The sequence below is a fragment of the Dermacentor andersoni genome, chromosome 11, assembly GCF_023375885.2.
Source record: "Dermacentor andersoni chromosome 11, qqDerAnde1_hic_scaffold, whole genome shotgun sequence".
In the NCBI taxonomy this organism is placed as follows: Eukaryota; Metazoa; Arthropoda; class Arachnida; order Ixodida; family Ixodidae; genus Dermacentor; species Dermacentor andersoni.
The window spans coordinates 97,045,873-97,070,075 of NC_092824.1; the positions used below are offsets into that span (position 1 = coordinate 97,045,873).

The 24,203-nt window shown below is 46.1% G+C and overlaps 1 protein-coding gene and 2 long non-coding RNA genes across 4 annotated transcripts in view; 2 read left to right on the plus strand and 1 right to left on the minus strand.

Annotated features, from left to right (window-relative positions):
* The window catches only part of LOC140214073 (uncharacterized), a 28,471-nt gene extending 9,187 nt beyond the window's left edge, over positions 1-19,284 (plus strand). Inside the window, exons 3-4 of the long non-coding RNA XR_011890992.1 lie at positions 7,604-7,711; positions 19,198-19,284. This is a non-coding gene — a long non-coding RNA (uncharacterized lncRNA). The remainder of the gene's footprint in view (positions 1-7,603; positions 7,712-19,197) is intronic.
* Positions 1-24,203, minus strand: part of LOC126539124 (zinc finger protein 711-like) — a 46,429-nt gene that overhangs the window by 12,317 nt on the left and 9,909 nt on the right. For both annotated transcript variants that reach the window (XM_050185853.3, XM_055075196.2), the window contains 2 exons: positions 23,013-23,133; positions 19,233-19,339 (listed from right to left, as the gene is read on the minus strand). In XM_050185853.3, the coding sequence (XP_050041810.2) occupies positions 19,233-19,339; positions 23,013-23,133 (228 nt within the window). The remainder of the gene's footprint in view (positions 1-19,232; positions 19,340-23,012; positions 23,134-24,203) is intronic.
* Positions 19,307-24,203, plus strand: part of LOC140214074 (uncharacterized) — a 59,707-nt gene continuing 54,810 nt past the window's right edge. The window contains exons 1-2 of the long non-coding RNA XR_011890993.1: positions 19,307-19,379; positions 20,919-21,127. This is a non-coding gene — a long non-coding RNA (uncharacterized lncRNA). The remainder of the gene's footprint in view (positions 19,380-20,918; positions 21,128-24,203) is intronic.

The following is a 24,203-nucleotide window of genomic DNA, read 5'->3' on the forward strand; positions in this document are numbered from 1 at the left end:
ATGTCGCATCCAACTCGCTCCCATGGATAGCTTGGTTCTGGGTGAGGAGAGAGAGTTTCTCGTTGCTGGGAGTGTGCGTGCTTTTGACACACTTCGCACCCTGCGATGAGGTCTTTTAATTCTGCAGTCGTCCCTGGCCAAAAGACACATTCACGAGCGCGCCTTAGACAGCTCTCGATCCCAAGATGTGATGAGTGAAGCGTTGCTTTGATCTCACCTCTCAGAGAAATTGGTATGATTAGACGTAATTCCTTGAAAGTGAGGTTGTCTTCAACTGTAAGCTCATCTCTGTATGTGAAGTACATGCGCGTGTCTTGGGGTAGTTGACGCTTATCTTGTGGCCAACCTGACAAGATGATTGCTTTCAACCTTTGCAGTGATTCATCTCTCTCAGTGGCTGACCGAATCTTTTCCAGGGTTTCTTTTCTCACAGGAAGGTAGTGCAAGACGTTGATGTTTTCAAGTTCTTGTTCATTGCTTTCGTTGGGAAGGAACGCACGTGATATCGTATCAGCCAAAAGTAATTCTTTGCCTGGTCTGTGCTCGATGACAATGTTGTATCTTTGCGCCTGAAGAATCATGCCTTGTAGTCGTCTTGGAACTTGGTCCAATCGTTTCTTCAGGATCGCTTGTAGTGGCTTGTGATCGCTGATGATTTTTGTTTCTCTTCCGAATGTGTACTGGTGGAACTTGTTTAGTGCGAAGACGATGGCCAACATTTCCTTTTCAATTTGTGCATAGCGGCTTTCTGTCGGTGTAAGTGCTCTGCTGGCGAACGAGATTGGCTGTCCGTCTTGAAGAAGAGCTGCTCCAAGTCCAAGGTCGCTTGCATCACACTGAATTTCTAACTGCTTTCGTGAGTCGAAGTAGGCCAGAATTGGAGCTCTTGTCAGAGCGTCTTTTGCCTTTTGAAATGCTTCTTGCGGTTTTCCCCAGTGCCATGGTGTATCCTTGACAGTGAGCTTTCTCAATGGCTCTAATACAGGCGAAATTTTCGGCAAGAATCTGGAGAGATAGTTGATCATTCCGCAGAAGCGTTGTATTCCCTGGATGTCGACTGGCTTTGGCATTTGTTCAATTGCCTTGACTTTATTTAGATCAACTTTTAGTCCTTCTTTTGTCAGCAGGTGTCCCAGGAAGACAGTTGATGAGGCTCTGAGCTGAGTTTTTTTCTTTGTTGAGACGAATTCCGATTTGTCGGCATCTCTGGAGTAGACTCTCTAATTTCTTGTCATGATCTTTGACAGCATCTTTTTCATTTTCGCCCACTCCATAGACAAGAATGTCGTCTGCAACGCAGAGAACTCCGCTAAGTCCTTCAAGTGCCACTTGAAGTCTTTTCTGAAAAATTTCGCTGCTTACCGCAAGTCCAAACGGCAGGCGGAGCCATCGATAACGACCTTTTGGTGTTTGAAATGTGGTCATAAAACTTGACTCATTATCGAGAGAACATTGCCAGTAGCCTTCTCGCAAATCCAGTTTTGAGAAGATTTTTGCTTTGGCAAGATCGGGCAGCACATCATTGAGGATGGGCAATGTGTGACGTTCTCGTTCGAGAGCCTCGTTCAGTGCTTGTGGGTCAATGCATATTCGCATTTCACCATTTTTCTTGGTTGCCACAACCAATCTGCTCACCCACTGTGTTGGCTCGGCTACACTTTTAATGACACCTCTTTTTTCCAGACTTGCCAATGTTTGTTCTAATTGCGGTTTAATGCTGACAGGCACTCTGCAACTTGTTATCGCTTTCGGAAGCATATCTGGCTTGGTCACCAAGTGTACTTTTCCCGGGAGTGTTCCTAGAGTGTCACCAAAGACATCTGGGTATTTTTCCACTATGTGATGAGTGAAATTTTGTTCTGGAATTTCGTCGATTCCAGCCACAAGGTTATAGTCTATGGTTATCAGACCCATTTTCTCAGCTGTCGATCTTCCGATGAGAGGAGTGAAGTCATCTTTAACCACTATGAATTCCACAGAATGTCTCTGTCCGTTTGCGGTTGTAACATCTAGTTGTGCCTTGCCTGAACAGTGAACTTTGCTGCCATTCCACGTTCGCAGTGTTGTTGTGCACGGTTGTATCTGCTGTTGCTTGACGTGTCTAGCCGGGATGACGTCAACAGCTGCACCGCTGTCCACTTGAAACTTGAGTTCCGTTCACTCTCAGAGACGTGTGAACTGAGCTTGGTTTGTGGCTTTGAACTGCCAGTATGTCTTCATCATCGCTATCTACTGCCAGGCCAGCAATTACCTTGCTGCTTTTACAAACTGCCGCGAAGTGATTTCGTTTTTTGCACTTGCTGCATGTTTGTTTCCAAGCTGGGCATGTTTCTCTTTTGCGCTCGTGGCTACCACCGCAATACCTGCATTTTGGTACGTTAGCTTTTTGTGGTTTTCCTTTCACGCTTTTCGAGTTGACATTGGTGCGATGGACGAATTTCTTCACTGCGTGCACTGTCTCGCTGCTTGATGGAGTACCCTCTTTATATGCCTTCATTTGAATTTTCGTGGCTTCGTGTGCTCGACACACCTTTTCAACCTTCTCTAGGGTCGGATCATCTAACTTGAGAATGTCTGCACGGGCCTTTTCGTCATAGATACCACAGACGATCTGGTCGCGGATCATTTTTTCTCTTTCGTTTCCGAATCCACAATCGCGCGCCTTGAGCTTCAAGTCTGTTACGAAGCTGTCGAACTGCTCTTCCTCCCGTTGCATGCGAGTTCGGAAGACTTATCGCGAGTACAGCTCGTTGTGCTTCGGTAAGAAATGCGCGTCGAGGAGGCTGATGACATATGCGTAGTTAAATTCTGGGTTTGGTCTTTCCTCAGTCGATCCCCCGAAGTCCAAAGTGTTGTAGATATCAAGCAGTGAAGAACCACCGACGGTCAAAAGAAGTGCTACGTGCCGGTCAGATGGTGCTCTCGCTGTGTTAGTTGCTTTGAGGTACAGCGTGAAGCTCTGCTTGAAGGCTCGCCATTGTTCCGCAGCGTTTCCTCTGGAGTCGAATTTCGCAGGTGCAGGAATCTTCTCCATTGCTGATGCGCTGGTCTTAGAACTAGTTCACTTCTGACACCATGTTTCGTTATGTCTCGTATAGTGGACGATAGAACACTGGACTTTTGTTAATGGAGGTTAACTGGGTTTATTAAGCATGGAGTACACAGGAATGGGTGTGGTTACATGGAGATACAGAGAGTAGAGTGTCTTGAGACGGGGCGGCGGCCGACCAGCAGGAGAGGAGCGGGAGAGCCAGACGCAACCTGATATGTCGTCTGCTCAGAGTTCATAGAGGAGGAGGGCTGCCGCGACGGTGGGAGCGGAGGTTTCAGAAGGGGCGCGTGGCCAGCACGTGTGGGATGGTGGCGCCATCTCTTGAGCCTTCTTGTAACAGTCACTCCAAGAAACCTTTGCGTCTTGACGTATGGAAGGGCACAACCACCCAACACTAGTGGGTATTTTTCCATACACCTCCGCGTGAAAGCCATGGCAACGCTTTTGTCGGGGGACAATTTCAGACCCCTTGGATTTAGGTAGGCCGATATATTTGCTAGCGCTCTCTGGAGGCGTTGTTGGGTGGTACTGCGGGAACGCGCCGCACTCCAAATGCAGATGTCGTCCGCATACAGTGTGATTTTGACGCCAGGGGGCAGGTTTCTTTTCAGATGGATGAGGACTAAATTAAATAATACCGGGCTTAACACAGCTGCTTGTGGCACTCCCTTCTCGACGGCATAAAGCGCCGTGGGGCCATCCGGGGTACACATGAAAAGTTGGCGTCCTTGAAGATAGTCTTCAATCCATGCGTAGAGCCGTCCTCCAAGACCAAGGGTTTCCAAAGCGTCAAGTATTGCTTTATGATAGACCGAATCATATGCTGCCTTAATGTCTAAAAATAAAGCAGTAGGTATGTTTCCAGAGACCAATTCCTCTTCAATTGATGAGACCAAGGCAATGACATTATCAATTGCAGATCTATTTTGCCGGAAGCCATTCATTTCCTCCGGGTAAACTTTTGCAGTTTCCAGGAACCAATTTAGACGTTTGTAGATCATTTTTTCGAATAGCTTCCCTACGCAGCTAAGCAGAGATATGGGTCTGAAGGAGGCGTAATTTGTTGGCTGCTTCCCTGGTTTCAATATAGGAATGACTTTTGCAAGCTTCCATTCCGTAGGAATCTCCCCAGTTATCCATGAGGTGTTGTAGTACTCCAGAAGGCGTAGGCGAGATGTGTGGCATAGATTTGCGAGCGCTTCATAACTCGCGCCGTCATGGCCAGGTGATGATCGCTTGTTTACGTCGCCGATTGCTGCCGTGAGCTCTTCGATGGTGAATGGTAATTCTAAGTCAGGAAGGGTAGCTCGAGGTGGACTAGGCTGACGACTTGCAATTTGCCGCAAAGGTGGTGCCCCGTTGGAAAGGAGCCTGCAGTACTGCTCTGCCACTTCTTTCAGGGATGTGCGCTCATGTAATGAGAGGGCGATAAAAGGATAAAGCTGTTGCGGCTCTTTGCGAATGCCTCTGACGACTCGCCAGATTTTGCTCAGCGGTTGTCGTATGTCCAGTGTCCCACAAAAGTCCCTCCACCTTTTTCGGTCCCGTTTGGTGAGGTAACGTCGTATATGTCTTTGTGCCTGTCGACAAGTTCTGAGGTCTTCGATATTCTTAGTACGTAGAGCCTTCCTTTCGGCACGCCTTCGAATGGCACATAACCTTTCAAATTCCTCGTCGTTTGTTGGTACATTACAATGCTTAGTGGCAGAGCGGGTACTTTGTTTCAGGCAATGAGCTATTGTCGGTATTATTTCTGTATTTGTAGTCAAGGCTGTGATTCCTTTGTCTACGGCTGCCGTGTAAGCTTCCCAGTCTACCGACTTCAGTTTCACTTTTTATATTATTACATGATTGAAGGGTTCCTACTTTGCTGGGAATCATGTTGCATGATTACAACGGCATAAACGTCAGTTAACGTTTTGGGTGTTCGTGTGGTTATTGACGGGGGCTGTTTCAGATTGAAAGTCTTTTTAGGCTTGTTAGCACCATTTTTTTTTTTTCTCTTTTGCCTCTTTGCAACTTGAATACGGTACTGACTTTGAGACTATGACAGAGCTGTGTAATTCCGTTACCGACTTGATATGCAGTTGCGATACTATATTCATCATTATGCGTGCACTGTATTAGGACATGATTGTGTAAATAATACTCGCAGGCTGCGACTACAGATGAAAAACAAGCGATACCACAAACATATCGCATGAAAGTCGTCTCAGCACCGTTCGTTGACTTCCCCATTCGGGAAAAACACAGCTGATGGCCCGTCATTTAGCTCATGGATGCGTGTCCACGCCACTATTAAGGCAATGCAAATAATGCCAGCGGTAGGCAGCAAACAAGTGCGGTCGCCGAAGATAGCGGCCGGCTGCAGCTGAGGCCTCTTTTGTAGAGTGATGGCAGTAAAGAGCAGAAGTTTATGATGCTGTTTAGAAGGAAGCCACAATGGAGGAAAACATAAATTATCAGCAGCTTGTAAGCGTACATATGCAACATTTCATGAAAATTGAAATGTTGAAGTGGTTCAAGAATCTGACGGGTACTGCGTGCTGTTTTGAGTGCAAAAAAAAAAAAAAGTCACCTTTACACATTAGCTAAATGAAAGTTGCAATTTCAAGGTTAAGAAATTTAGTATTGAGGGACTCGATTCAGTGTTCCTGTGTAAAATGTAAAAATCCTATTCTCAAATCATGGTGAACTTTAGATTACTTTTGCGTGTATTGTTTTGGTTGAATGAGTATAATTTACGTTTAAAAATTTCCTTAAGCAAGATAGAGAGAGAGAGAGAGAGGGCTCTTTATTGGAAAAACAGAGAATTTTGCCGGCGCGTATATAACTGCTGGCATGCTACTCTGTATAGGGATGGGGAATGGGATTAAAAGATTCCAGAAAGGAGTTGGAGAAAAAAAAGGATAAAAGTAAATATGAAATGTCCGAGTGGACCTTATACTAATATTTACAGGTGACATGGCGGGTAAATTTAAGCTTTTGTATAGGAAGGATGCAATTTTTAAAGCTTTCCTATTTGACCAATTTCTGTCAGGTAATTGAACAATAAATCCATGACTCGTCGCTGTTTTGAAGGGCCGGGCATTGGACCTAAGATGCTCGGTAACGTTAACGGTTCGTGGCAAATCATGTCCATTTGGTGCTCAAAAAATTGTCTCTCGTCGCGGTACGCGGGGCATTCTAGTAATATGTGCTCAATTGTCTCTAAGTTGCGACAGTTATCACAGTATGGGTTAGTGTTAAGTCCTATGCGGTACAGATAATTGTTCGTGTATGCCACGTTCAGTCGAAGACGATGGTACAATGTCTCTAAGTGTCGAGGAAGTGGTCGTGGAATTTTCGGTCTCATGTCTGGGTCAATGTAACGTAGGAAGTTATCTTGGTGAAGCGGCAGATTCAAGATGCGGTCTTTTTCTTGATAGGCATATTTTTTTGCCATGTTTGAAGCATCGGCTTTTGTAAAATATGTTCTTTTGAACTTGCGGTATAGGAGTCCATTTCTGGCGGCTTCGTCCGCTCTTTCATTTCCCGAAATGCCGGCATGGCCAGGTATCCACTGGAACTTTATGCAATGCCCAGCAATCTTAGCCCTGTGGTGAAGATAAGCAATGTCAAATGCTGCTGGTTGATTATTGCAACACTTGTGCCTGTTCCAGATACTTTGTAGGGCTGCTTTTGAGTCTGTGAAAATCACCCATGTCTTTGGCGGCTGCTGTCGAAGTACATACACAAGGGCCTCCTTAATGCCATATAGCTCCGCTGAAGTAGATGATGTCGCTCGCTCAAGGCGAAACGAGAATCGTTGCCCTGTAGAGGTTACAAAAAGTCCGCATGATGAACGATGTGGAGTTGTAGAGCCATCTGTGAAAATGTGCGTTGCGGCTGCGTATTCTTTGTGCATATATTCTAAAGCTATCTGATAAGTCGCTGCCTGAGGCATTTTCTTTTTTGCACTGATTCCAGGTATATATGTTAAGCAAGATAGCTTAACCATCAGTTGGCCTTCATTCTGTTTTTACTGAATAGTTTCTGTGCTGTGCTATCCCATGTGACCCTAAAGACAGCTGTGTCATTTGCAGTGTTGTTACAGAGTAGTGTGTAGTCAATATAGTCTGCACCTGTTTCCATTTTGGTTGTTCTGAGCATATGAATTTTTTTTCTTTCGGAGCACCAGTCTTCACTCGAAGGTCGCATATGAAATTTGGTGTAAACTATCATTGTTCATATGACATTCTTCCTTTCTCACTGCAAGAAGAAAACCTTGGATGAGGCATTCATAGCTGTCATAGAATGTGAGTTCGAAGTAATGTACGGTTAATTTGGCTGCAGAGAGAAACCAATGACAATAAATTTGAGAGAAGGAACGAGGCTAAAACAAGATCAATTTAGTTTGTTGAATAGTGAGCCTACATTTAAACTGTTTCCTTCACATATGCCTGTGCAGCTTAAGGCTATTAATAGCCAATGTTCCATTATATTGCTATTCTAATTTAAGTAGTCATTTGTGCTACCTGCATCAGCTGATCAATGTTTTCTGAATTTCAGAGGTGGCTAGGAACAACCCATCGTGAGCTAATATGCTGTCACACTTCATCAAAACAGTGGCAGACTGGCTGGCAACACTGCTGTTTGAGTGTCACCTGTGCCTCAAAGGTAAATGTGATGCATTTTATAACCTTAAATATATAAAATTCTTACTGTGTTTTCTGGCATATATGAAAGTGAGCTATGCTTGCACTTATTGGTGAGAAACCTCTAGCTTTTCAATTGAGTTATATATACATATAAGTCTGAACTCTAGCTTTCCGAATTGCAATGTCAAAGTGCTGTCGGCATCAGGAAAGCAAATATTATGTTGTGCTATTTGTCAGTAAGGAAAATGGGCTTTCCCTTTTGAAATTTACAATATCCAATGTGAACTTGACGTCAAAACAAGGTTTATTTGTGAACTTAAACTGCGCTAGGGACGAGACACAGAGGTAGATCAACCGTCAGTGTATGGTAGATGACCGTCAGTGTATCTTTTCAAGAAAGAGCTCCATTTTTTTTTTGCGTAGATAGGGGCTTGCCGAGGGAGTGTTCCATGGTCACGCGGTTATGATCTGGCTTTGGCATGCGCATAATTCGAAGAGCCAGCATTGTGTGATTTCAGTAAACCAGTTGTTAGTCTGCGTTTGTTCGCCTTCATCTACCTCGGTGTCTTGTCCCTAGTGCAGTTTAAGTTCACAAAAAAATGTCTTACCAACTAGCCTCCCAACACTCTCCCCTTGATGATAAGGTTGTTTGTCATTGTTTGTGCTGATGAGAGAGTACTTAATTTTTTAACGAGTACACCACAAAAGTTTTGTCTCGTTTTTATGCCAAGAATGGGTAGCTGTGAACTCGGTAATTATGCCATGAAGCCTCAATTACTTGTTTAATAATACAGAAATATTATTAATATATTACCTCTTGGTGTGACAGTTTAAAACATGTGCGAGGTGTAGTGTGCCTTTGGATGTGAAACAGAAGTCTATTCATCTCACCAATGTGGCAGTCTCATAGTACCAGACACAACTGTCGTACACACACACACTATGACCATATTGTGAAAACAGAGATCATTTAGTACTCGATAGGATAATGGGAGAGAGTCCTCCTGCATTTTATATCATCATCAACCACTGCGTTGAGCTGTCTCGTGCTCGAGTTGTTTGTGACACCGCACGAATTCCAATGTTAGTTTCAGTGATGTGAGTAGTCTCCTGCTTCATGTCTAAAATAGTGCTGCACTTGGAGTACATGTTAAACTAGCTGCATAAAATGCAATGTAATAATTATTTGTGCTGCTCAAGGTATTGTGGCTCCATGTCATAATTGTGGGGTCGGCAACTACCTAAAAAAGCAAAAGTGTGGCAAAAAATTTTTGTTTCAATACTCCCTTAATGAATTTCTCCTAGGTGCATTAATTAATTTTAAAAAAGAGGCATAATTGTCTTGCTTTAACTCGTGCAAAATACTAGAAACCATTGAGCCTGTCAATCCTTGTGTAAGCAGCTGCATCTTTCCCTGAGGTGGCATGAAGAAGGAAGTTCCGTAGCTGTGATCTCACTGACCAACTTTCCGCATGGCTGTCCCAGTTGTCCGTAGAAGATTGCAACAAAGTATTCCAGGGTGAAAATCATGCCTTCCCAGAAATGGTGGGCCCCCTAATCAAAAGATGGCTCCAGGGCCCACAACGAGCTCTTTGTGGTGGGCCAGCCACAGTTCAGTTGTAGTTCCAATTTGTAACTTCTGAAAGCACCGCAAATCAGTTTTGTGTGTGCGTGTGTGTTTGTGAAGTGACAATGGTGTAGTTTTTGCGGCCATGGTGCAAAATAAGTCTTTTAGAACATTGGTTACTGAAAAGATACTGACACGTGTACTTGTCTTTATCGGGCGACACGTTTTGCCGCCTAACAAATGTTATCGCACAGCGCGGGACGCGCATGCATGTATCCGAAGGTTCTGGAAAGTTATCGATGCTTCTATCCGCTGTCTGTTGTCGCCGAACCTTGTGTTATCTGATTTCATCGCTTGACACGAATGGTGTAGATCTTTGTAGAAGGCATGCGGGTCCCAACGTTTAGTCTGGAACATTCCATGACTGCTCTATAAAAGCCGACGCGCTTGATCCACTGATCAGATTTCCGACGATCGCCGACTGTGTTCGCCGCTTTCGTTGTGCTATAAGTGTAGCCTGTTTTGTGGGCACAAGTTCGCCCAATAAAAGTTAGTTTTCTCGTTCACAGTATTGCTACTGTGTTCTTCTACGTCACCACCACGTGACATCTGGTGGAGGTGCTTTTCGTTCATGTACCGGACGCCCCCGACAAGCCGTGATCCAAGCCCGGAGCGCAAAGAGAACACCAACGTAGTCCCGGAGCATCGAGCAAGCCGCCGTCTTCAACAGCTGCCCCCGGAGCACGGACTTCTACCTGAGAAGACCAAGAAGATTGTGGACAAGGCAACCCCAATGGCAGCCCCAGCGTCCCCCATCGTGCTGCAGCAGCCCAGGGAACCTCCGACGTTCCGCGGATCAACATTCGAGGACCCGGAAACCTGGCTCGAAACGTATGAGAGGGTCGCTAAGTTTAACAGTTGGGACAGCGACGACAAGCTGCGGCATGTCTATTTCGCATTAGAAGACGCCGCCAGGACGTGGTTCGAGAATCGGGAAGCCACCTTAACGACGTGGGACCTTTTCCGAAGCGGCTTCTTGCACACGTTTACTAGCGTCGTGCGAAAAGAGCGAGCCCAAGCTCTACTAGAAACCAGAGTGCAGCTGCCAAACGAGACGATCGCGATCTTCACGGAGGAGATGGCCCGTCTTTTCCGGCACGCCGACCCGGAAATGTCGGAGGAGAAAAAAGTTCGCTTCCTGATGCGCGGCGTCAAGCAAGACCTTTTCGCCGGACTTATTCGTAACCCACCAAAGACTGTGGCTGAGTTTTCTGCAGAGGCATCGACGATCGAGAAAACTCTGGAGATGCGCACCCGGCAATATAACCGCCAGGGGCACACGCCGCAGTATGCCATCCAAGGACTGGGTTCGGACGACCTTCAAGAGACCATCAGGGCCATTGTGCGCGAAGAACTGCGCAAGGTCCTGCCTTCGTCGCAGCCTGAAGTAGCTTCGATCGCTGACATCGTGAAAGATGAGGTTCAGCGATCGCTTGGGGTTCCTGAGGTGCAACCTCAATTACTGCAGCCCCAGCCAGAAGCGATGACCTACGCCGCCGTCGCACGCCGTCAAGGCCCCCCTCCGCGACCACGCCAGGGCCCTGCAACGACGCAATTCCGTCGTCCGCCGCCGCCGCCGCCAGCACGCCCACCCGTCGCCCAGCGCACCTACGCGAGGAAGACGGACATTTGGCGAGCCCCCGACCACCGTCCGCTCTGCTATCACTGCGGAGAAGCCGGCCATGTGTATCGCCGATGCCCATACCGGGAGATGGGACTGCGAGGTTTCGCCGTCAATGCTCCGCGCCCGCAGCGAGGTGAACGCCCTCGCGATATCGCCGACTACCTCGCCGCTACTCAGTGGAGCCCTCGACGACCGTCCCGTTCGCCGTCACCAGGCCGCTACCTGTCGCCACAGCGCCGACCATACACTGGCCCAGCCCGGGGTCGGTCCGTCAGCCCATATCCGGAAAACTAAAAGCAGCAACCGATGGAGGTGCGGTTGCTGTTCGTCGAACTGACGAAGATCCTCCGCCGCCTACGAAGACGCCGAAAAGACTACCTCGACGACATAACAACGAAGTCACACCGCCGTCCCGACGAAGTCTGGCAGGAAAGAACACGCCGACGAAAGACCACTTGACGACGCCACGTACCAACCACAGGTCAACTCGACGCAGCCGTGATCCGACGCTGAGGCCTAACTGTAACGCAAGACAAAGAACCACCGACCTCGACGTGCTTCTCGACGGCCACGCAGTTACCGCCTTAGTAGACACAGGAGCAGATTACTCCGTCATGAGTGGACCCATCGCAGCCCAATTGAAGAAAGTTAAGACTGCATGGGAAGGCCCGTTAATCCGGACCGCTGGAGGACACCTCATCACGCCGAGTGGAATCTGCACGGCAAGAATTACCATTCACGACCGGACTTACCCTGCCACCTTCGTTATCCTGCAACAGTGTTCACGAGACGTCATTCTCGGCATGGACTTCCTGAACCAACACGGCGCAATCATCAACCTGAAGTCGAAGTCAATAACGCTGTCGGAAGATCAAGCGATACCGCCGGAGAGCCCTCGTAGTCACCATGCCTTGAGTGTGCTCGAAGATCAAGTGAGCATCCCGCCTCGCTCCAGCATTGTTATTTCGGTCGGCACCGAAACACCCACTGACGCAGAAGGCGTCATCGAAGGCGACCAACGTTTGCTGCTCGACCGTGAAATTTGCGTCGCAAGAGGGATCGCTCGACTGCACGGAGGAAACACGAAAGTGTTGCTGACAAACTTCAGCCAGGAGTTCAAGCACATCAACAAGGGCACGACGATCGCATACATCGAGGAAATTCAGGAAACCAGCGATGCCTTTGTCCTCTCGGATTCTGTTGCATCTACCCCGACGACCGTGGTTCCCGAGCCAGACTTCGACATAAATCCAAGTCTCCCCGTGATTAAGCAGCAACAGCTCAGAAGTCTGCTTCGACGATACAAAGACTGCTTTTCGACGTCATCGAGGATTCGACAAACACCAGTCGCAAAGCATCGCATAATAACCGAAGAGTGCGCTCGACCACTACGCCAGAGCCCTTACCGAGTTTCGACGCGAGAACGCGAAGCTATACGACAACAAGTCGACGAAATGCTGCGCGACGACATCATCCAGCCGTCGAAAAGCCCGTGGGCGTCTCCAGTTGTTTTAGTGAAGAAAAAGGACGGAACCCTACGTTTCTGCGTCGATTATCGTCGACTGAACAAAATCACGAAGAAAGACGTATACCCCCTCCCACGGATAGACGACGCATTGGATCGGCTCTGCAATGCTAAATACTTCTCATCGATGGACCTCAAGTCTGGCTACTGGCAAATAGAAGTCGACGAAAGGGATCGCGAAAAGACCGCCTTCATCACGCCAGACGGCCTCTATGAATTCAAGGTTATGCCATTTGGACTGTGCTCGGCGCCTGCAACGTTCCAGCGCGTGATGGACACGGTGTTAGCAGGATTGAAGTGGCAGACGTGTCTTGTTTACTTGGATGACGTCGTTGTCTTCGCCGGAAATTTCGACGATCACCTTAAGCGGCTTGCGACGGTATTAGAGGCCATCAAGTCATCAGGGCTCACTCTGAAGCCGGAAAAGTGTCGCTTCGCTTACGATGAGCTTCTATTCCTAGGCCACGTCATCAGCAAATCTGGAGTACGCCCTGACCCGCAGAAGACAGCTGCCATCGCAAAGTTCCCGCAGCCAATCGACAAGAAGGCAGTGCGCAGATTCCTTGGCATGTGTGCCTACTATAGGCGCTTTGTCAAGGACTTTTCACGTATCGCTGAGCCACTGACACAGCTAACTAAATGTGACGTCGAGTTCAAGTGGGAAACGCCGCAGGCCGACGCATTTGAAGAACTCAAACGACGCATGCAGTCGCCGCCCGTACTTGCGCACTTCGACGAGCACGCCGATACCGAAATCCACACTGACGCCAGTAGCCTAGGCCTCGGTGCCATGCTAGTCCAGAGAAAAGATGGTCATGAACACGTGATAGCTTACGCCAGCCGGTCGTTGTCAAAAGCGGAGGGCAATTATTCCACGACTGAAAAGGAATGCCTCGCCATCATTTGGGCTACAGCAAAATTCCGCCCTTACCTCTATGGCAGGCCATTCAAAGTCGTCAGCGACCATCACGCGTTGTGTTGGTTAGCTAACTTAAAGGACCCTTCAGGACGGCTGGCCCGGTGGTGCCTCAGACTACAAGAATATGACGTCACGGTAATATACAAGTCCGGAAGAAAACACTCCGACGCCGACTGCTTATCACGTGCCCCCATCGATCCCCCGCCGCAAGACGACGAGGACGACGACGCCTTCCTTGGAATAATAAGCGCGGAAGACTTCACTAAACAGCAGCGAGCAGACCCGGAGTTAAAAGGCCTCGTCGAATACTTGGAAGGGAACACCGACGTTGTCCCTAGGGCATTTAAGCGCGGGTTGTCTTCGTTCACGCTAGAAAACAACCTGCTCGTGAAGAAGAACTTCTCACCAGTCCGCGCCAGCTACCTTCTTGTTGTACCGTCAGCGCTGCGTCCAGAAGTACTGCACGCCCTACACGACGACCCAACCGCTGGGCACCTCGGATTCTCCCGGACGCTGTCGAGGATACAGGAAAGGTATTACTGGCCGCGTCTGACCGCCGACGTCGCCCGTTACGTCAAGACATGCCGAGACTGTCAGCGGCGCAAGACACCACCGACAAGGCCAGCAGGGTTACTGCAGCCGATCGAACCTCCTCGTCGACCATTCCAGCAGATTGGGATGGATTTGTTGGGGCCGTTTCCGACGTCAACATCCGGGAATAAGTGGATCGTCGTGGCGACGGACTATCTCACCCGCTTTGCTGAAACTAAAGCTCTACCGAAAGGCAGCGCAGCCGAAGTGGCGAAATTTTTCGTCCAGAACATCCTGCTGCGACATGGTGCCCCAGAAATCCTCATCACCGACAGAGGAACGGCTTTTACAGCAGAGCTCACCCAAGCCATTCTGCAGTACAGCCAGACAAGTCACCGGAGGACAACTGCCTACCATCCGCAGACGAATGGTCTCACGGAGCGCCTGAACAAGACCCTCGCCGACATGCTAGCAATGTACGTCGACGTCGAACACAAGACCTGGGATGCCGTCCTGCCGTACGTAACATTCGCTTACAACACGGCGGTGCAAGAAACAACACAGATCACGCCGTTTAAGCTGGTTTACGGCAGGAATCCGACGACGACGCTCGACGCCATGCTGCCACACGTCACTGACGAGGAAAATCTTGACGTCGCTAGCTATCTCCAGCGCGCCGAAGAAGCCCGACAGCTCGCCCGCCTGCGAATCAAGAACCAGCAGAGGACCGACAGCCGACACTACAACCTCCGACGACGCTTCGTCGAGTACCAGCCCGGCGACCGTGTTTGGGTATGGACCCCGATACGCCGACGAGGGCTCAGTGAGAAACTACTGCGACGCTATTTCGGACCCTACAAGGTCATCCGACGTATTGGCGCACTGGACTATGAGGTCGTGCCAGACGGCATTTCGCATTCACAGCGACGTCGCGCACGACCTGAAGTGGTCCACGTGGTGCGTCTTAAACCGTTTTACGGACGCTAACGAACTTTCCTTAGTTTGTTTTTTTTCTTTGCTACGAGTGCTTATTTATTACTTTCGTTTGTTTGCAGCATCGGGTCGATGCTTTTTAAGAGGGGGGTATTGACACGTGTACTTGTCTTTATCGGGCGACACGTTTTGCCGCCTAACAAATGTTATCGCACAGCGCGGGACGCGCATGCATGTATCCGAAGGTTCTGGAAAGTTATCGATGCTTCTATCCGCTGTCTGTTGTCGCCGAACCTTGTGTTATCTGATTTCATCGCTTGACACGAATGGTGTAGATCTTTGTAGAAGGCATGCGGGTCCCAACGTTTAGTCTGGAACATTCCATGACTGCTCTATAAAAGCCGACGCGCTTGATCCACTGATCAGATTTCCGACGATCGCCGACTGTGTTCGCCGCTTTCGTTGTGCTATAAGTGTAGCCTGTTTTGTGGGCACAAGTTCGCCCAATAAAAGTTAGTTTTCTCGTTCACAGTATTGCTACTGTGTTCTTCTACGTCACCACCACGTGACAATACATTCAAGAGAGCATTGCAATGTGCTTTTGCTGCCTTTCAATCTTACAATTCCATCCATGTCTTGACCTTTCTTTCTCAACACTGTTTGCTTTATTTGAAAATAAAGTCTACTACAGTTAGTAATGCTCTAAAAAAATGCTCATTAGATCCTGTAACCACTTTAAAAATATTTGAATTGGCGTTTCGACCAGACAATTTTTTATTTTGGGTGCACTGATAATTAAGATTTCTAAATTATCTGTAAGGAAGTTGCATTTACTAAGGACCTGCTCTATTAGTCATATTCATGGGAACCATACTGAAGCACATTGGCATTTATGAAATAAACTGCATTTTTTTACTGCTCCCTTAAGCATCTATGAGCAATTATGCAAGGTTGTGTCTGTGTAGAGACAGGAAACAGCCTTTCTGCATGCTGTTTTCTCTTGCTTAATATGCACTCTCCACACACTTGCAGTCAGATCTGCTGCCTTTAGTACTGCTTGCAACAATTTAGAGTGCAGTTTACTTGAGGTGATAGTAGTATTTATTGGCTGTATTTGTTCGTGAAAATAGTATATGCGATTTTTGCATGTGGATCTATGCATTTTCATACCAGTGCAGGTCTACTGCATATAAGATGCACACGCAGTGGAACCTACTCATGGCCTGTGGAACAAGAGAAATAGAATCATACATCTGTTGCACTATTTCAGACAGACATGATAATTAAGTGCACTGCTATAGCTGGCCTTCAGGGTATATTATGCTGATACTGATCCACTACTATCACAGAACAGTGGTCCTTTCTAACTTTGAAAATGTAGGACTATTTACAGGGATGATGCTGGAATGTTGAGAATCGTTAAACAATATGAGTGGACTGCAGTGCATTACGTGTACTCAGTGTGTGCTTAGGCTGAACTGCTACACTTGTTTTTAAGCTGTATCCTAAATTTTTTTTTTTTAAATAAAGGGGTATAATGTAAAGTTGCTTGTTCTGCTGCACAGGCATAAAGGCAGGTGTCATACTTTGTATGAAAACCTGCAATAATTTTTTGTTACCAACTAACTTTGGTACATATTAACCCTTTGAGGGTAGATTTTTTTCTCCATATGCGACTGCCCAGGGTAGATATTTTTTTATTGCAGATTCCAATTCTTCTTAGGGACTTATTTTGAAAAAAAATTACTGTTATTTTTCTAGGGTGACCGTAAAGTGAGAAAAACATATTTTTAGTTCCTATATATGTACTCATCATTCATGAATAACAACAATAAAAAAAGGAAATAAACTTATAAGAATTAAAAATTTGATGCATTGTTATGCACATAGTTCAAGGCTTTGAAAATGCACACATGAGAATATTTTGCAAGACTCAAATGTTCCTGCTCTTACACTAATATGTAAATCCGTAGCGTAATAGAACTGCGTAGGTACGCGCACTCAGGAAAACTGTGTAGTTGTGTGCCTGTCAAAAAAGCAAAACTTGTGTTAAACTTCCGCTAATCTTCATCTTATTACCAACCAGAGGCAATTAGTTTTTTGCGAGTGTCAAAAAAAAAAGAAAGAGCTATGGAAACGCATGCACGGCGGCATCCTATACGCACCCCTGTGAACACTAAGCGAGCGAAGGACAGACGGTCGCCCTTTGAGCGAGTGAGTAATGAGATAGCCATCAGTTTTGCAAGCGCAAGAAACCGAAACGACGCGCGGAACAACACCCAACCTGCCGCCTGCCCGCGCACGCGCCCACGCGCGAGCGGTAGTATATAGATATGCGGTAGCAAACTAGCTCTAAAACAAACCATGCAACGAAAACCGAGAGAGGGAGGCATGCGAAAAAAATTCCCTGTATTCCCACATAGTGACAGCACATGACAGAAAAGAAAAAGTTAGGAAATTGGCTCGCTTTCTAAACGTACAGACGGCGCCGTAAATATATGGCATCGTCCATTTTTGGACTTGTTCGCAGCGCCATATATTTACGTCATTGACCCTTAAAGGGTTAAAGTTAGTGCTGATGCCATTTGATCACTAGAAATGCATATACTTGCATGAGCTTAGGTGAAAACTCTTGTCTTTCAGTTTACAAAGAGCGGTTTACAAGGGGTAGGAGAACAATATGTAGAGCACAAATACATTTCTTTGTGAATGTTGGGATAACTATTTTGGTACTACTGCTATGCATTCACAAAAAGTATTTTGTTGCACTGTACTTATTACTTCTTTAAATGATTATCAATTTGATATTTATGCAATATTACAGTGGCGTGGGGAAATACAGGGCTTGGCAACAGCTCACCTGGTTGGGAATTGGCACAAGAAAAACACTGACCACTGTCAAAGTGGAAATTTTACTGTGGTCGTTGCCTCTCTTGCACTTTTGTAGTGACATGTAACATAATTCAACCTTCCAGAACTGTAAGCATGATAAGTAGAGCTAAGTGTAGCACCTGCAAAGCTGAAACAAGCCTGGACATTGAATGTCTACCCCGCAGCTACAGCAGTGCTTCCCGAGGTGGCTACTTGCCTTAAGTGCAGGGAGCATTAGCTGAGCTACCAGCTGGCTTGTAGAGGTCTAGGTCTAGGTAACAGCTTATGAAAGACAGCTACTAGCTGTGGCCTTACTTAGACCAAGCTGGAAGGCAGACATCTACTAGCTGGCTGTGTGCTTCCTGGGATGTGTTTCTATTTTGTCAACGGTGCAGATGCAAAAATGATACGCCACGTTTCCCTGATGCACACATGCATGCGTGAGTTGTGAGATGAAAATGTTGGGACTGCGCCTAGGTACTATGGACAATGAACATGCTTTCACCCACCCTAGCCTAGCTACACTACACAACTGCTGATAAATGCTCCAAAATGAGCTTATCCTCCGTTCGTCTTTCGTGGCATAACGGCCGCAGCGCTGCACTCATGATTGGGTGGTCGGCCGTTTGAATGTGTGTTGAAGCACTTTATTAGCCTTTCAACGAAATATCTCCATTACTATATCATTTCCCCCTTTCACTTCTGTAGTGGTTGTTTCTTTACCTAAGCTTCGCCCCACTGGGCCTGACATGGAAGGTTCCTGCCTAGGGGAGCGATGCGACCTCGCGTGAAGTGCAGGGGTAGGGGCTTAGGTAGACGCCGCTTTAGCAGCCGTAGACCAATGAATAATGACACAGTGTTAGTGCTAATTGGTTGTTTTGTGTACTTCCCCATGACGGACTCTGGTTCGACCACTGTGATCCCGGTTGAATCGAAGTTAAGCACTGGTTCTCGCTTAGTGTGCATTGCCATCACATGGGGACGAACGGCGCAAAGTGCGTACTCCTCCGTCATTCCTAGGCGCACTCCCCAGATTTCTCTCTCGCAATTCGCGCGTGTGCACAAGCTTTGGGCAAAAGCGGCGCAGCTCTCATGTGTTTTCGGCGTTCATAAACTGTAAATACGCCAATGAGTATGAGTGTGTATCAGTGTGAGTGAGTAAAATAATGCGATAATATTGGTGAGTAGGTATGAGTCTGTTGGCTTATCATGCCGACCTATGCCAGCGCTTGCTGAGAGACATCGCCAAAGTGATCCAAAGGGTTGTGACACAGGTTTGTTGGTGTGTTATCTTGGAATACTGGTGTGGCACAAACAAAATGTGGACACACAAACCCAACGAACACATGAGCACTGTATCTCTGTTCATGGTTCCTGTGTCTTCTTTTGTGTGTTCCTATTTTCAATTTTGCCTGTGATGCAGTAGTATTCCAAGCTTAAGTAGTCAGCTATGGAATGCGTGGTTCTCCTTCTAGCATTTCTCTCAAGGAAAGAGAAGAATGCAACCTACCTCGCCGACTTCGAGGCACACCTGAAGTGGCACGCCACCATGCGCATCTTCAGACTCTGACTCTCTGTGGTCACGGCTGCCGGCGATGACATTGTTTGGAGCAAAGGCTGCAATACAGATGGCAGCTTTAGTGCGAGGCTATCATAGGTAAGCTGATATGTCGGCAATAAGCTTACGTAGAAATGCAAAGATAGTATGCAACATGCACAGTTAACTCTGCAAGGCTCTTTTTCAATGCCATATTCCTTTCATACGCTGAATGCATATTTGTGAATGCCAGAAAAGTATACCAAAAGCAAACCACTAATGAAAATAATAATTTTAAAAATGTATCACTTGCAGCTTAATACACTTCTCATTGGACCTGTGCTGCAAGTTTGAATAACATGTATAAAGTGTTTTAGTAAAAACAAATTGGATAAGAAACAACTAGGTGTTTACTTTCAGTGCCAATTCGTCATGTATTGGGTTCATTTTCATTATTTTTTATAATGTTTAATATTAGGCATATTTTTCAAGTAGCCAGATAGGTGTTTTCGAAGTGTGTTTGACAAAGCATAATATAGTTAATGTTCTTATATGCGACATTCCTCTAGAGAGTTCTCACATGGAATCTGCATTCTATGATAAGCTTGACAAAACTTGCTGAAGAAGTGAGAATTCTCAATTCGTCCGGCAACTGCATGTTTTTCTTGATTCCAAAGATGCGAGAAATGTCGTGAAACTAAAATTTGAATGGACAGAATTAAGTGGCACTTGAAGGGGATATAGTCAAGTCAGCACAGTATTGTGAGAGACAACACAGACCATGATGTGTATAAAAAAAAAAAAAAAAGGACCTGGAAATATGAAATATTTTCAAAGTACGAGTGCTAAAAAGCTTTGCAATCAAGCAAAACTCAAGCAAACATAGATATTGGCCATATACATAGAGACAGAGAGATGATACCAGTATACACCATGCTGTTATCCCCTTTATAGCAGGTGTTTTTCACATGTGTCGGTGTTCTTTTGTACTGGGCCAATGGCTGTCGAAGCACTGTTGTGTTTAATGTGACCTACAGAAAGGCGTACGTAAAAAATTAAGACTTGTACGTAAAAAATTAATGCAATTAATTACTTGTAATCGATTACATCTCTTGGCAATTTTGTGATTTAACGATTACCTTTTTGACTCGATAATGGTCACCATAATGTAACTACATTTTTTCAGTAACAAATTACATGTAACCAGTTACCTTATTAATGAGATAAGCTGTAAGAGGACGTGCTGCATTTAGCACTTCATTTTGTCGGGAAGTGCAGTAGGACACCCGTGGTCGTCCAATGCGGCAGCCTCATGGGTACGCCTGCTTCGATAGGCAAACTCAAGTTTCGCACACCTCTCTTACGGGCGTTGTTAAGTGGCATCCGTGGGTAGAAAGAGTTACCACACAATCTTTTGCTTAGCGCAGTTTACGATTTCTATCATATAGACAAGTTCTTGGGCATTAAGCATACATGTTCCTGTCTGTCTTCATGATACCTAACTCATATACACTTATTTTGCGATTGTAACACAAACAGTACTTTGAGGGCTGAATGATAAGCACCTGTATTTTTAATTACACAACACATTTAGCTACTTTTTCAAAGAACAGGAACTTTTGTTGGTGTGCCTTGCAATTCTCTGGTTTAAATCTAAAGGGCTATCAACTGAAGGAGGCCGGCAAGAGCTCCATCAGATGTTGGACGGCAAATTGAACTGGCGGTGCTGTGAGTTCAGACCGATGGCCACTTCAGAATTCGTTGCCCGAAAATTACATATGGGCGATGTTTTCAGCTTTTCCCTGCCAGAAGCGCCTTCTACGAGCTCTAACACCAGTGAAATGCTATGCTTCATAGAGGATCCAGATGTGAGTACTGCGGCATCGTGCAACCACGATCTCGTGTGCAAGATGTTCATACGCTACACCACCACCATTCCTTCCAGCTTGCACATCCAGTGAGCTTTCAGTGTTACTGCCAATGTCTTTAGAAGAAAAAGAGGGAAGATGAGTGATGAAACTCTTGAAAAGAATTTCTTAGTAAAGTAAAACGTCGTTTCAAGGGCTGCAGCGACGCACTGAAAGAGCCAGGCCGGCTCGTTTTATATATTTGCTGTATTTGTGCAATACTAACAAAAGTTGGAAGGAAAGTCTGGTAAAAGTAATAGTTACTTTTTAGTAATTCCCGAGTTACTTTCGTGGGACAGTAATTCAACTGTAATCAATTACGCTTTTTATTGAAGTTTTTGAAATTGTAATCAGTTACTTGTTTTCTGTAATGTGTACAAGTCTGGCTAAAGCACATACAGGATTTGTCTGTAAAATAATGAGACTGCCTGTTGCACGGCGCTGCAGTGGCCAGTAGCATGCTCCCTGGAGGTGGGATTTGTGGTGGGGGTTCTAAGCTAAGGAGCATACCGGGGGGCAGTCACATCCAAGCTTTGATGCAGTAAGGATCTGAAGTGGCACGAAAGCTGTTTTCGAGTTCTTGTCATGGCAGAAAATGTCAAAAATGGAGCGTTCACTGGGGCAGCGCTGCGTGATTAAATTTTGCTTTCACCTGGGCAAAACCGCTTCCGAGACGCCTGCCTTGGTTAAGAAGGCTCACAAAGACGACGCCCTATCAGGGGCCCAGTTTTTTCCGGTGGTTCAGTGAGTTCAAGAACGGACAGAAGACTGTTGAAGACATGGAGCGATCTGGATGCCTTTCAACGAGTGGTTTGGACGAAAATGTGGCTAAAGTAATAAATCTCCTAGACTCTGATCGTTGTTTGATTAACAGTTTAATTGCCAAAGATCTCAACATGTGCAAAGCAACGGTTCACAATATTATTTCTGAAAATTTCAAGGTGCGGAAGGTTTGTTCGAAATTAGTGCCAGAAGTATTGAGTGATGAAAAAAAGCAACGACAAGTTGACGTTTCTTATGAGATGTAGGTGCAGTTAGAAAATGAACAGGACCTTTTAGATGGTGTAATAGCAGGCAAAGAATCGTGGGTGTTTCAGTACAACCCCAAAACCAAGCGACAAAATTCGGAGTGGCACACCGCGAGCTCTCCGCGTCCCAAGAAAGTGAGAATGTCGAAGTCGAAGGAAGAGACAATGTGCATTGTCTTCTTTGACTACTGTGGGGTGGTCCACAAATAATTTGTACGTCCGGGTCGAACCATCAACACCCGCCGTGTTCTACAGAGAAGTCCTTGAGCGCCTTCACAGAGCCGTCAAACGGAAAAGAGCGGAGATTGCTGATCGCTGGAAGCTACACCACAACGATGCTCTGGCCCACACCGCCTTCGTTGTGACTCCCTACCTGGCCTGGATAGGGGCTGCAACCTTGCCGCAACCACTGTACAGCCCCGATGTGAGCCCGGCAGTCTTTTTCCTGTTCCCAGAGCTCCAGAGAAGCTTGAAAGGTCGCCGTTTTGATTATGTTCCCGCCATCCAGCGGGCTGTCACAGAGTCTCTGAAAACATGTTACAACAGCTGACTTCCAGGGAGCTTTTGCAGCCTGGGAATCGTGTTGGCAGTGGTGCATCGTTGCACAGAGAGACTAGTTTGAAGAATTTTACTAATATGTACCGATCAATAAATTCGTTTTACCGGACCCAGTCTCATTACTTCACGGACAAACCCGGTAAGTGCTGCAGCAGGTGCTATCACACTGTAGGTCATACTGAGCACAACAGTACACTCGCGAAACAAAATTAAATTGAAAGCAGGAAATTAACTGTGGGTATCATAATGCAGAAGTGCACCTGATGACGGTGATATGTTTTTCTTCAGCGTTCGGTGGACTGCAGTTGCTGAGTGATCACTTGCTTCTTGATCGAATGCTCTATTTGGTGATGCTTCTGGTGATGAGGTCGGTTCCTCCTTCTGCATGCAAATTAAAAATGTTTTTGCACTAGGTTTCTACTTGTGACAATGCAATGTACAATGTTGAGGAGGCCAAACGAATGTGCATTCTCCCATGCTAATTTACGTAGCAACACTGCTGATTCCTTGCAAATGTCATTGCAGAGTGAGTAAAAAATGATGAAGGTATGTTACACGAGAATAGTTTTGTATACAAAGGATTCCAGTATCCGGGGGGGAGGGGGGGGGCGAAAGCACACGAAAGGCCAATCAGCTTTCAATAAACATCTGAAAGTTATCTACATTGTCACATTGTAGCGATGGTAAAGAGCCAGACACTAGCAAAACTCTGAGTAATGAATTTAACACTTTATTGGGCGAACTTGTGCACAGAAAGACGGGTGATGCTCAAAGCCCAGCGAAAGCAGCAAGCACAGTCGTCGATCATCGAAACCAGATCTACGAGGCAGATATCTAGGCTATTTAAATGTGACTCAATGTAGATTCCAGTGTAATAGCTGGTGCTCGTGCGCGTTGCAGAATGTACAACACTATTCACATTACACATGCAATCTGATTACACAACGCTTAGCAACAATATAGACAACAGATAGAATTGGTGACAACGTTTGAAAAGGTTGTGATACAGAAAGGTAAGTCTTGAGGTGAGCGCTAACTATTAACATTTGTTAGCCAGTGAAAAATGCTCAGTGGAGAAAGTATGCCGTGCTTATATTACCGGTTCGACTGCATGCAGATCAAATCATTTCTCTCTGCTGTCATTTGCAGAAATAAAAGAGTCTTATCTGTGTTGTTTCTCAGCTGATATGGGACTGATAAGAGATCGTGCCTGTGGCCAGTAGCACAACCTACAGAAAATGCACCTTAGAATTGCTGCTGCTTAAATGCCTTTTAATGATTTCAACCATATACTGTACATGAGAAATTCTGCGCTTCTCTGAGGTGAGCTTTGGGCCTGCTTTAGCTCTATCTCTGATACTACATAAACATAATACCTGGCCATAATGATTAAAAATCAGTTGTCCCATATTTTATGTGACATTACATTAAGCTTTTTACCAGCCTGCCCA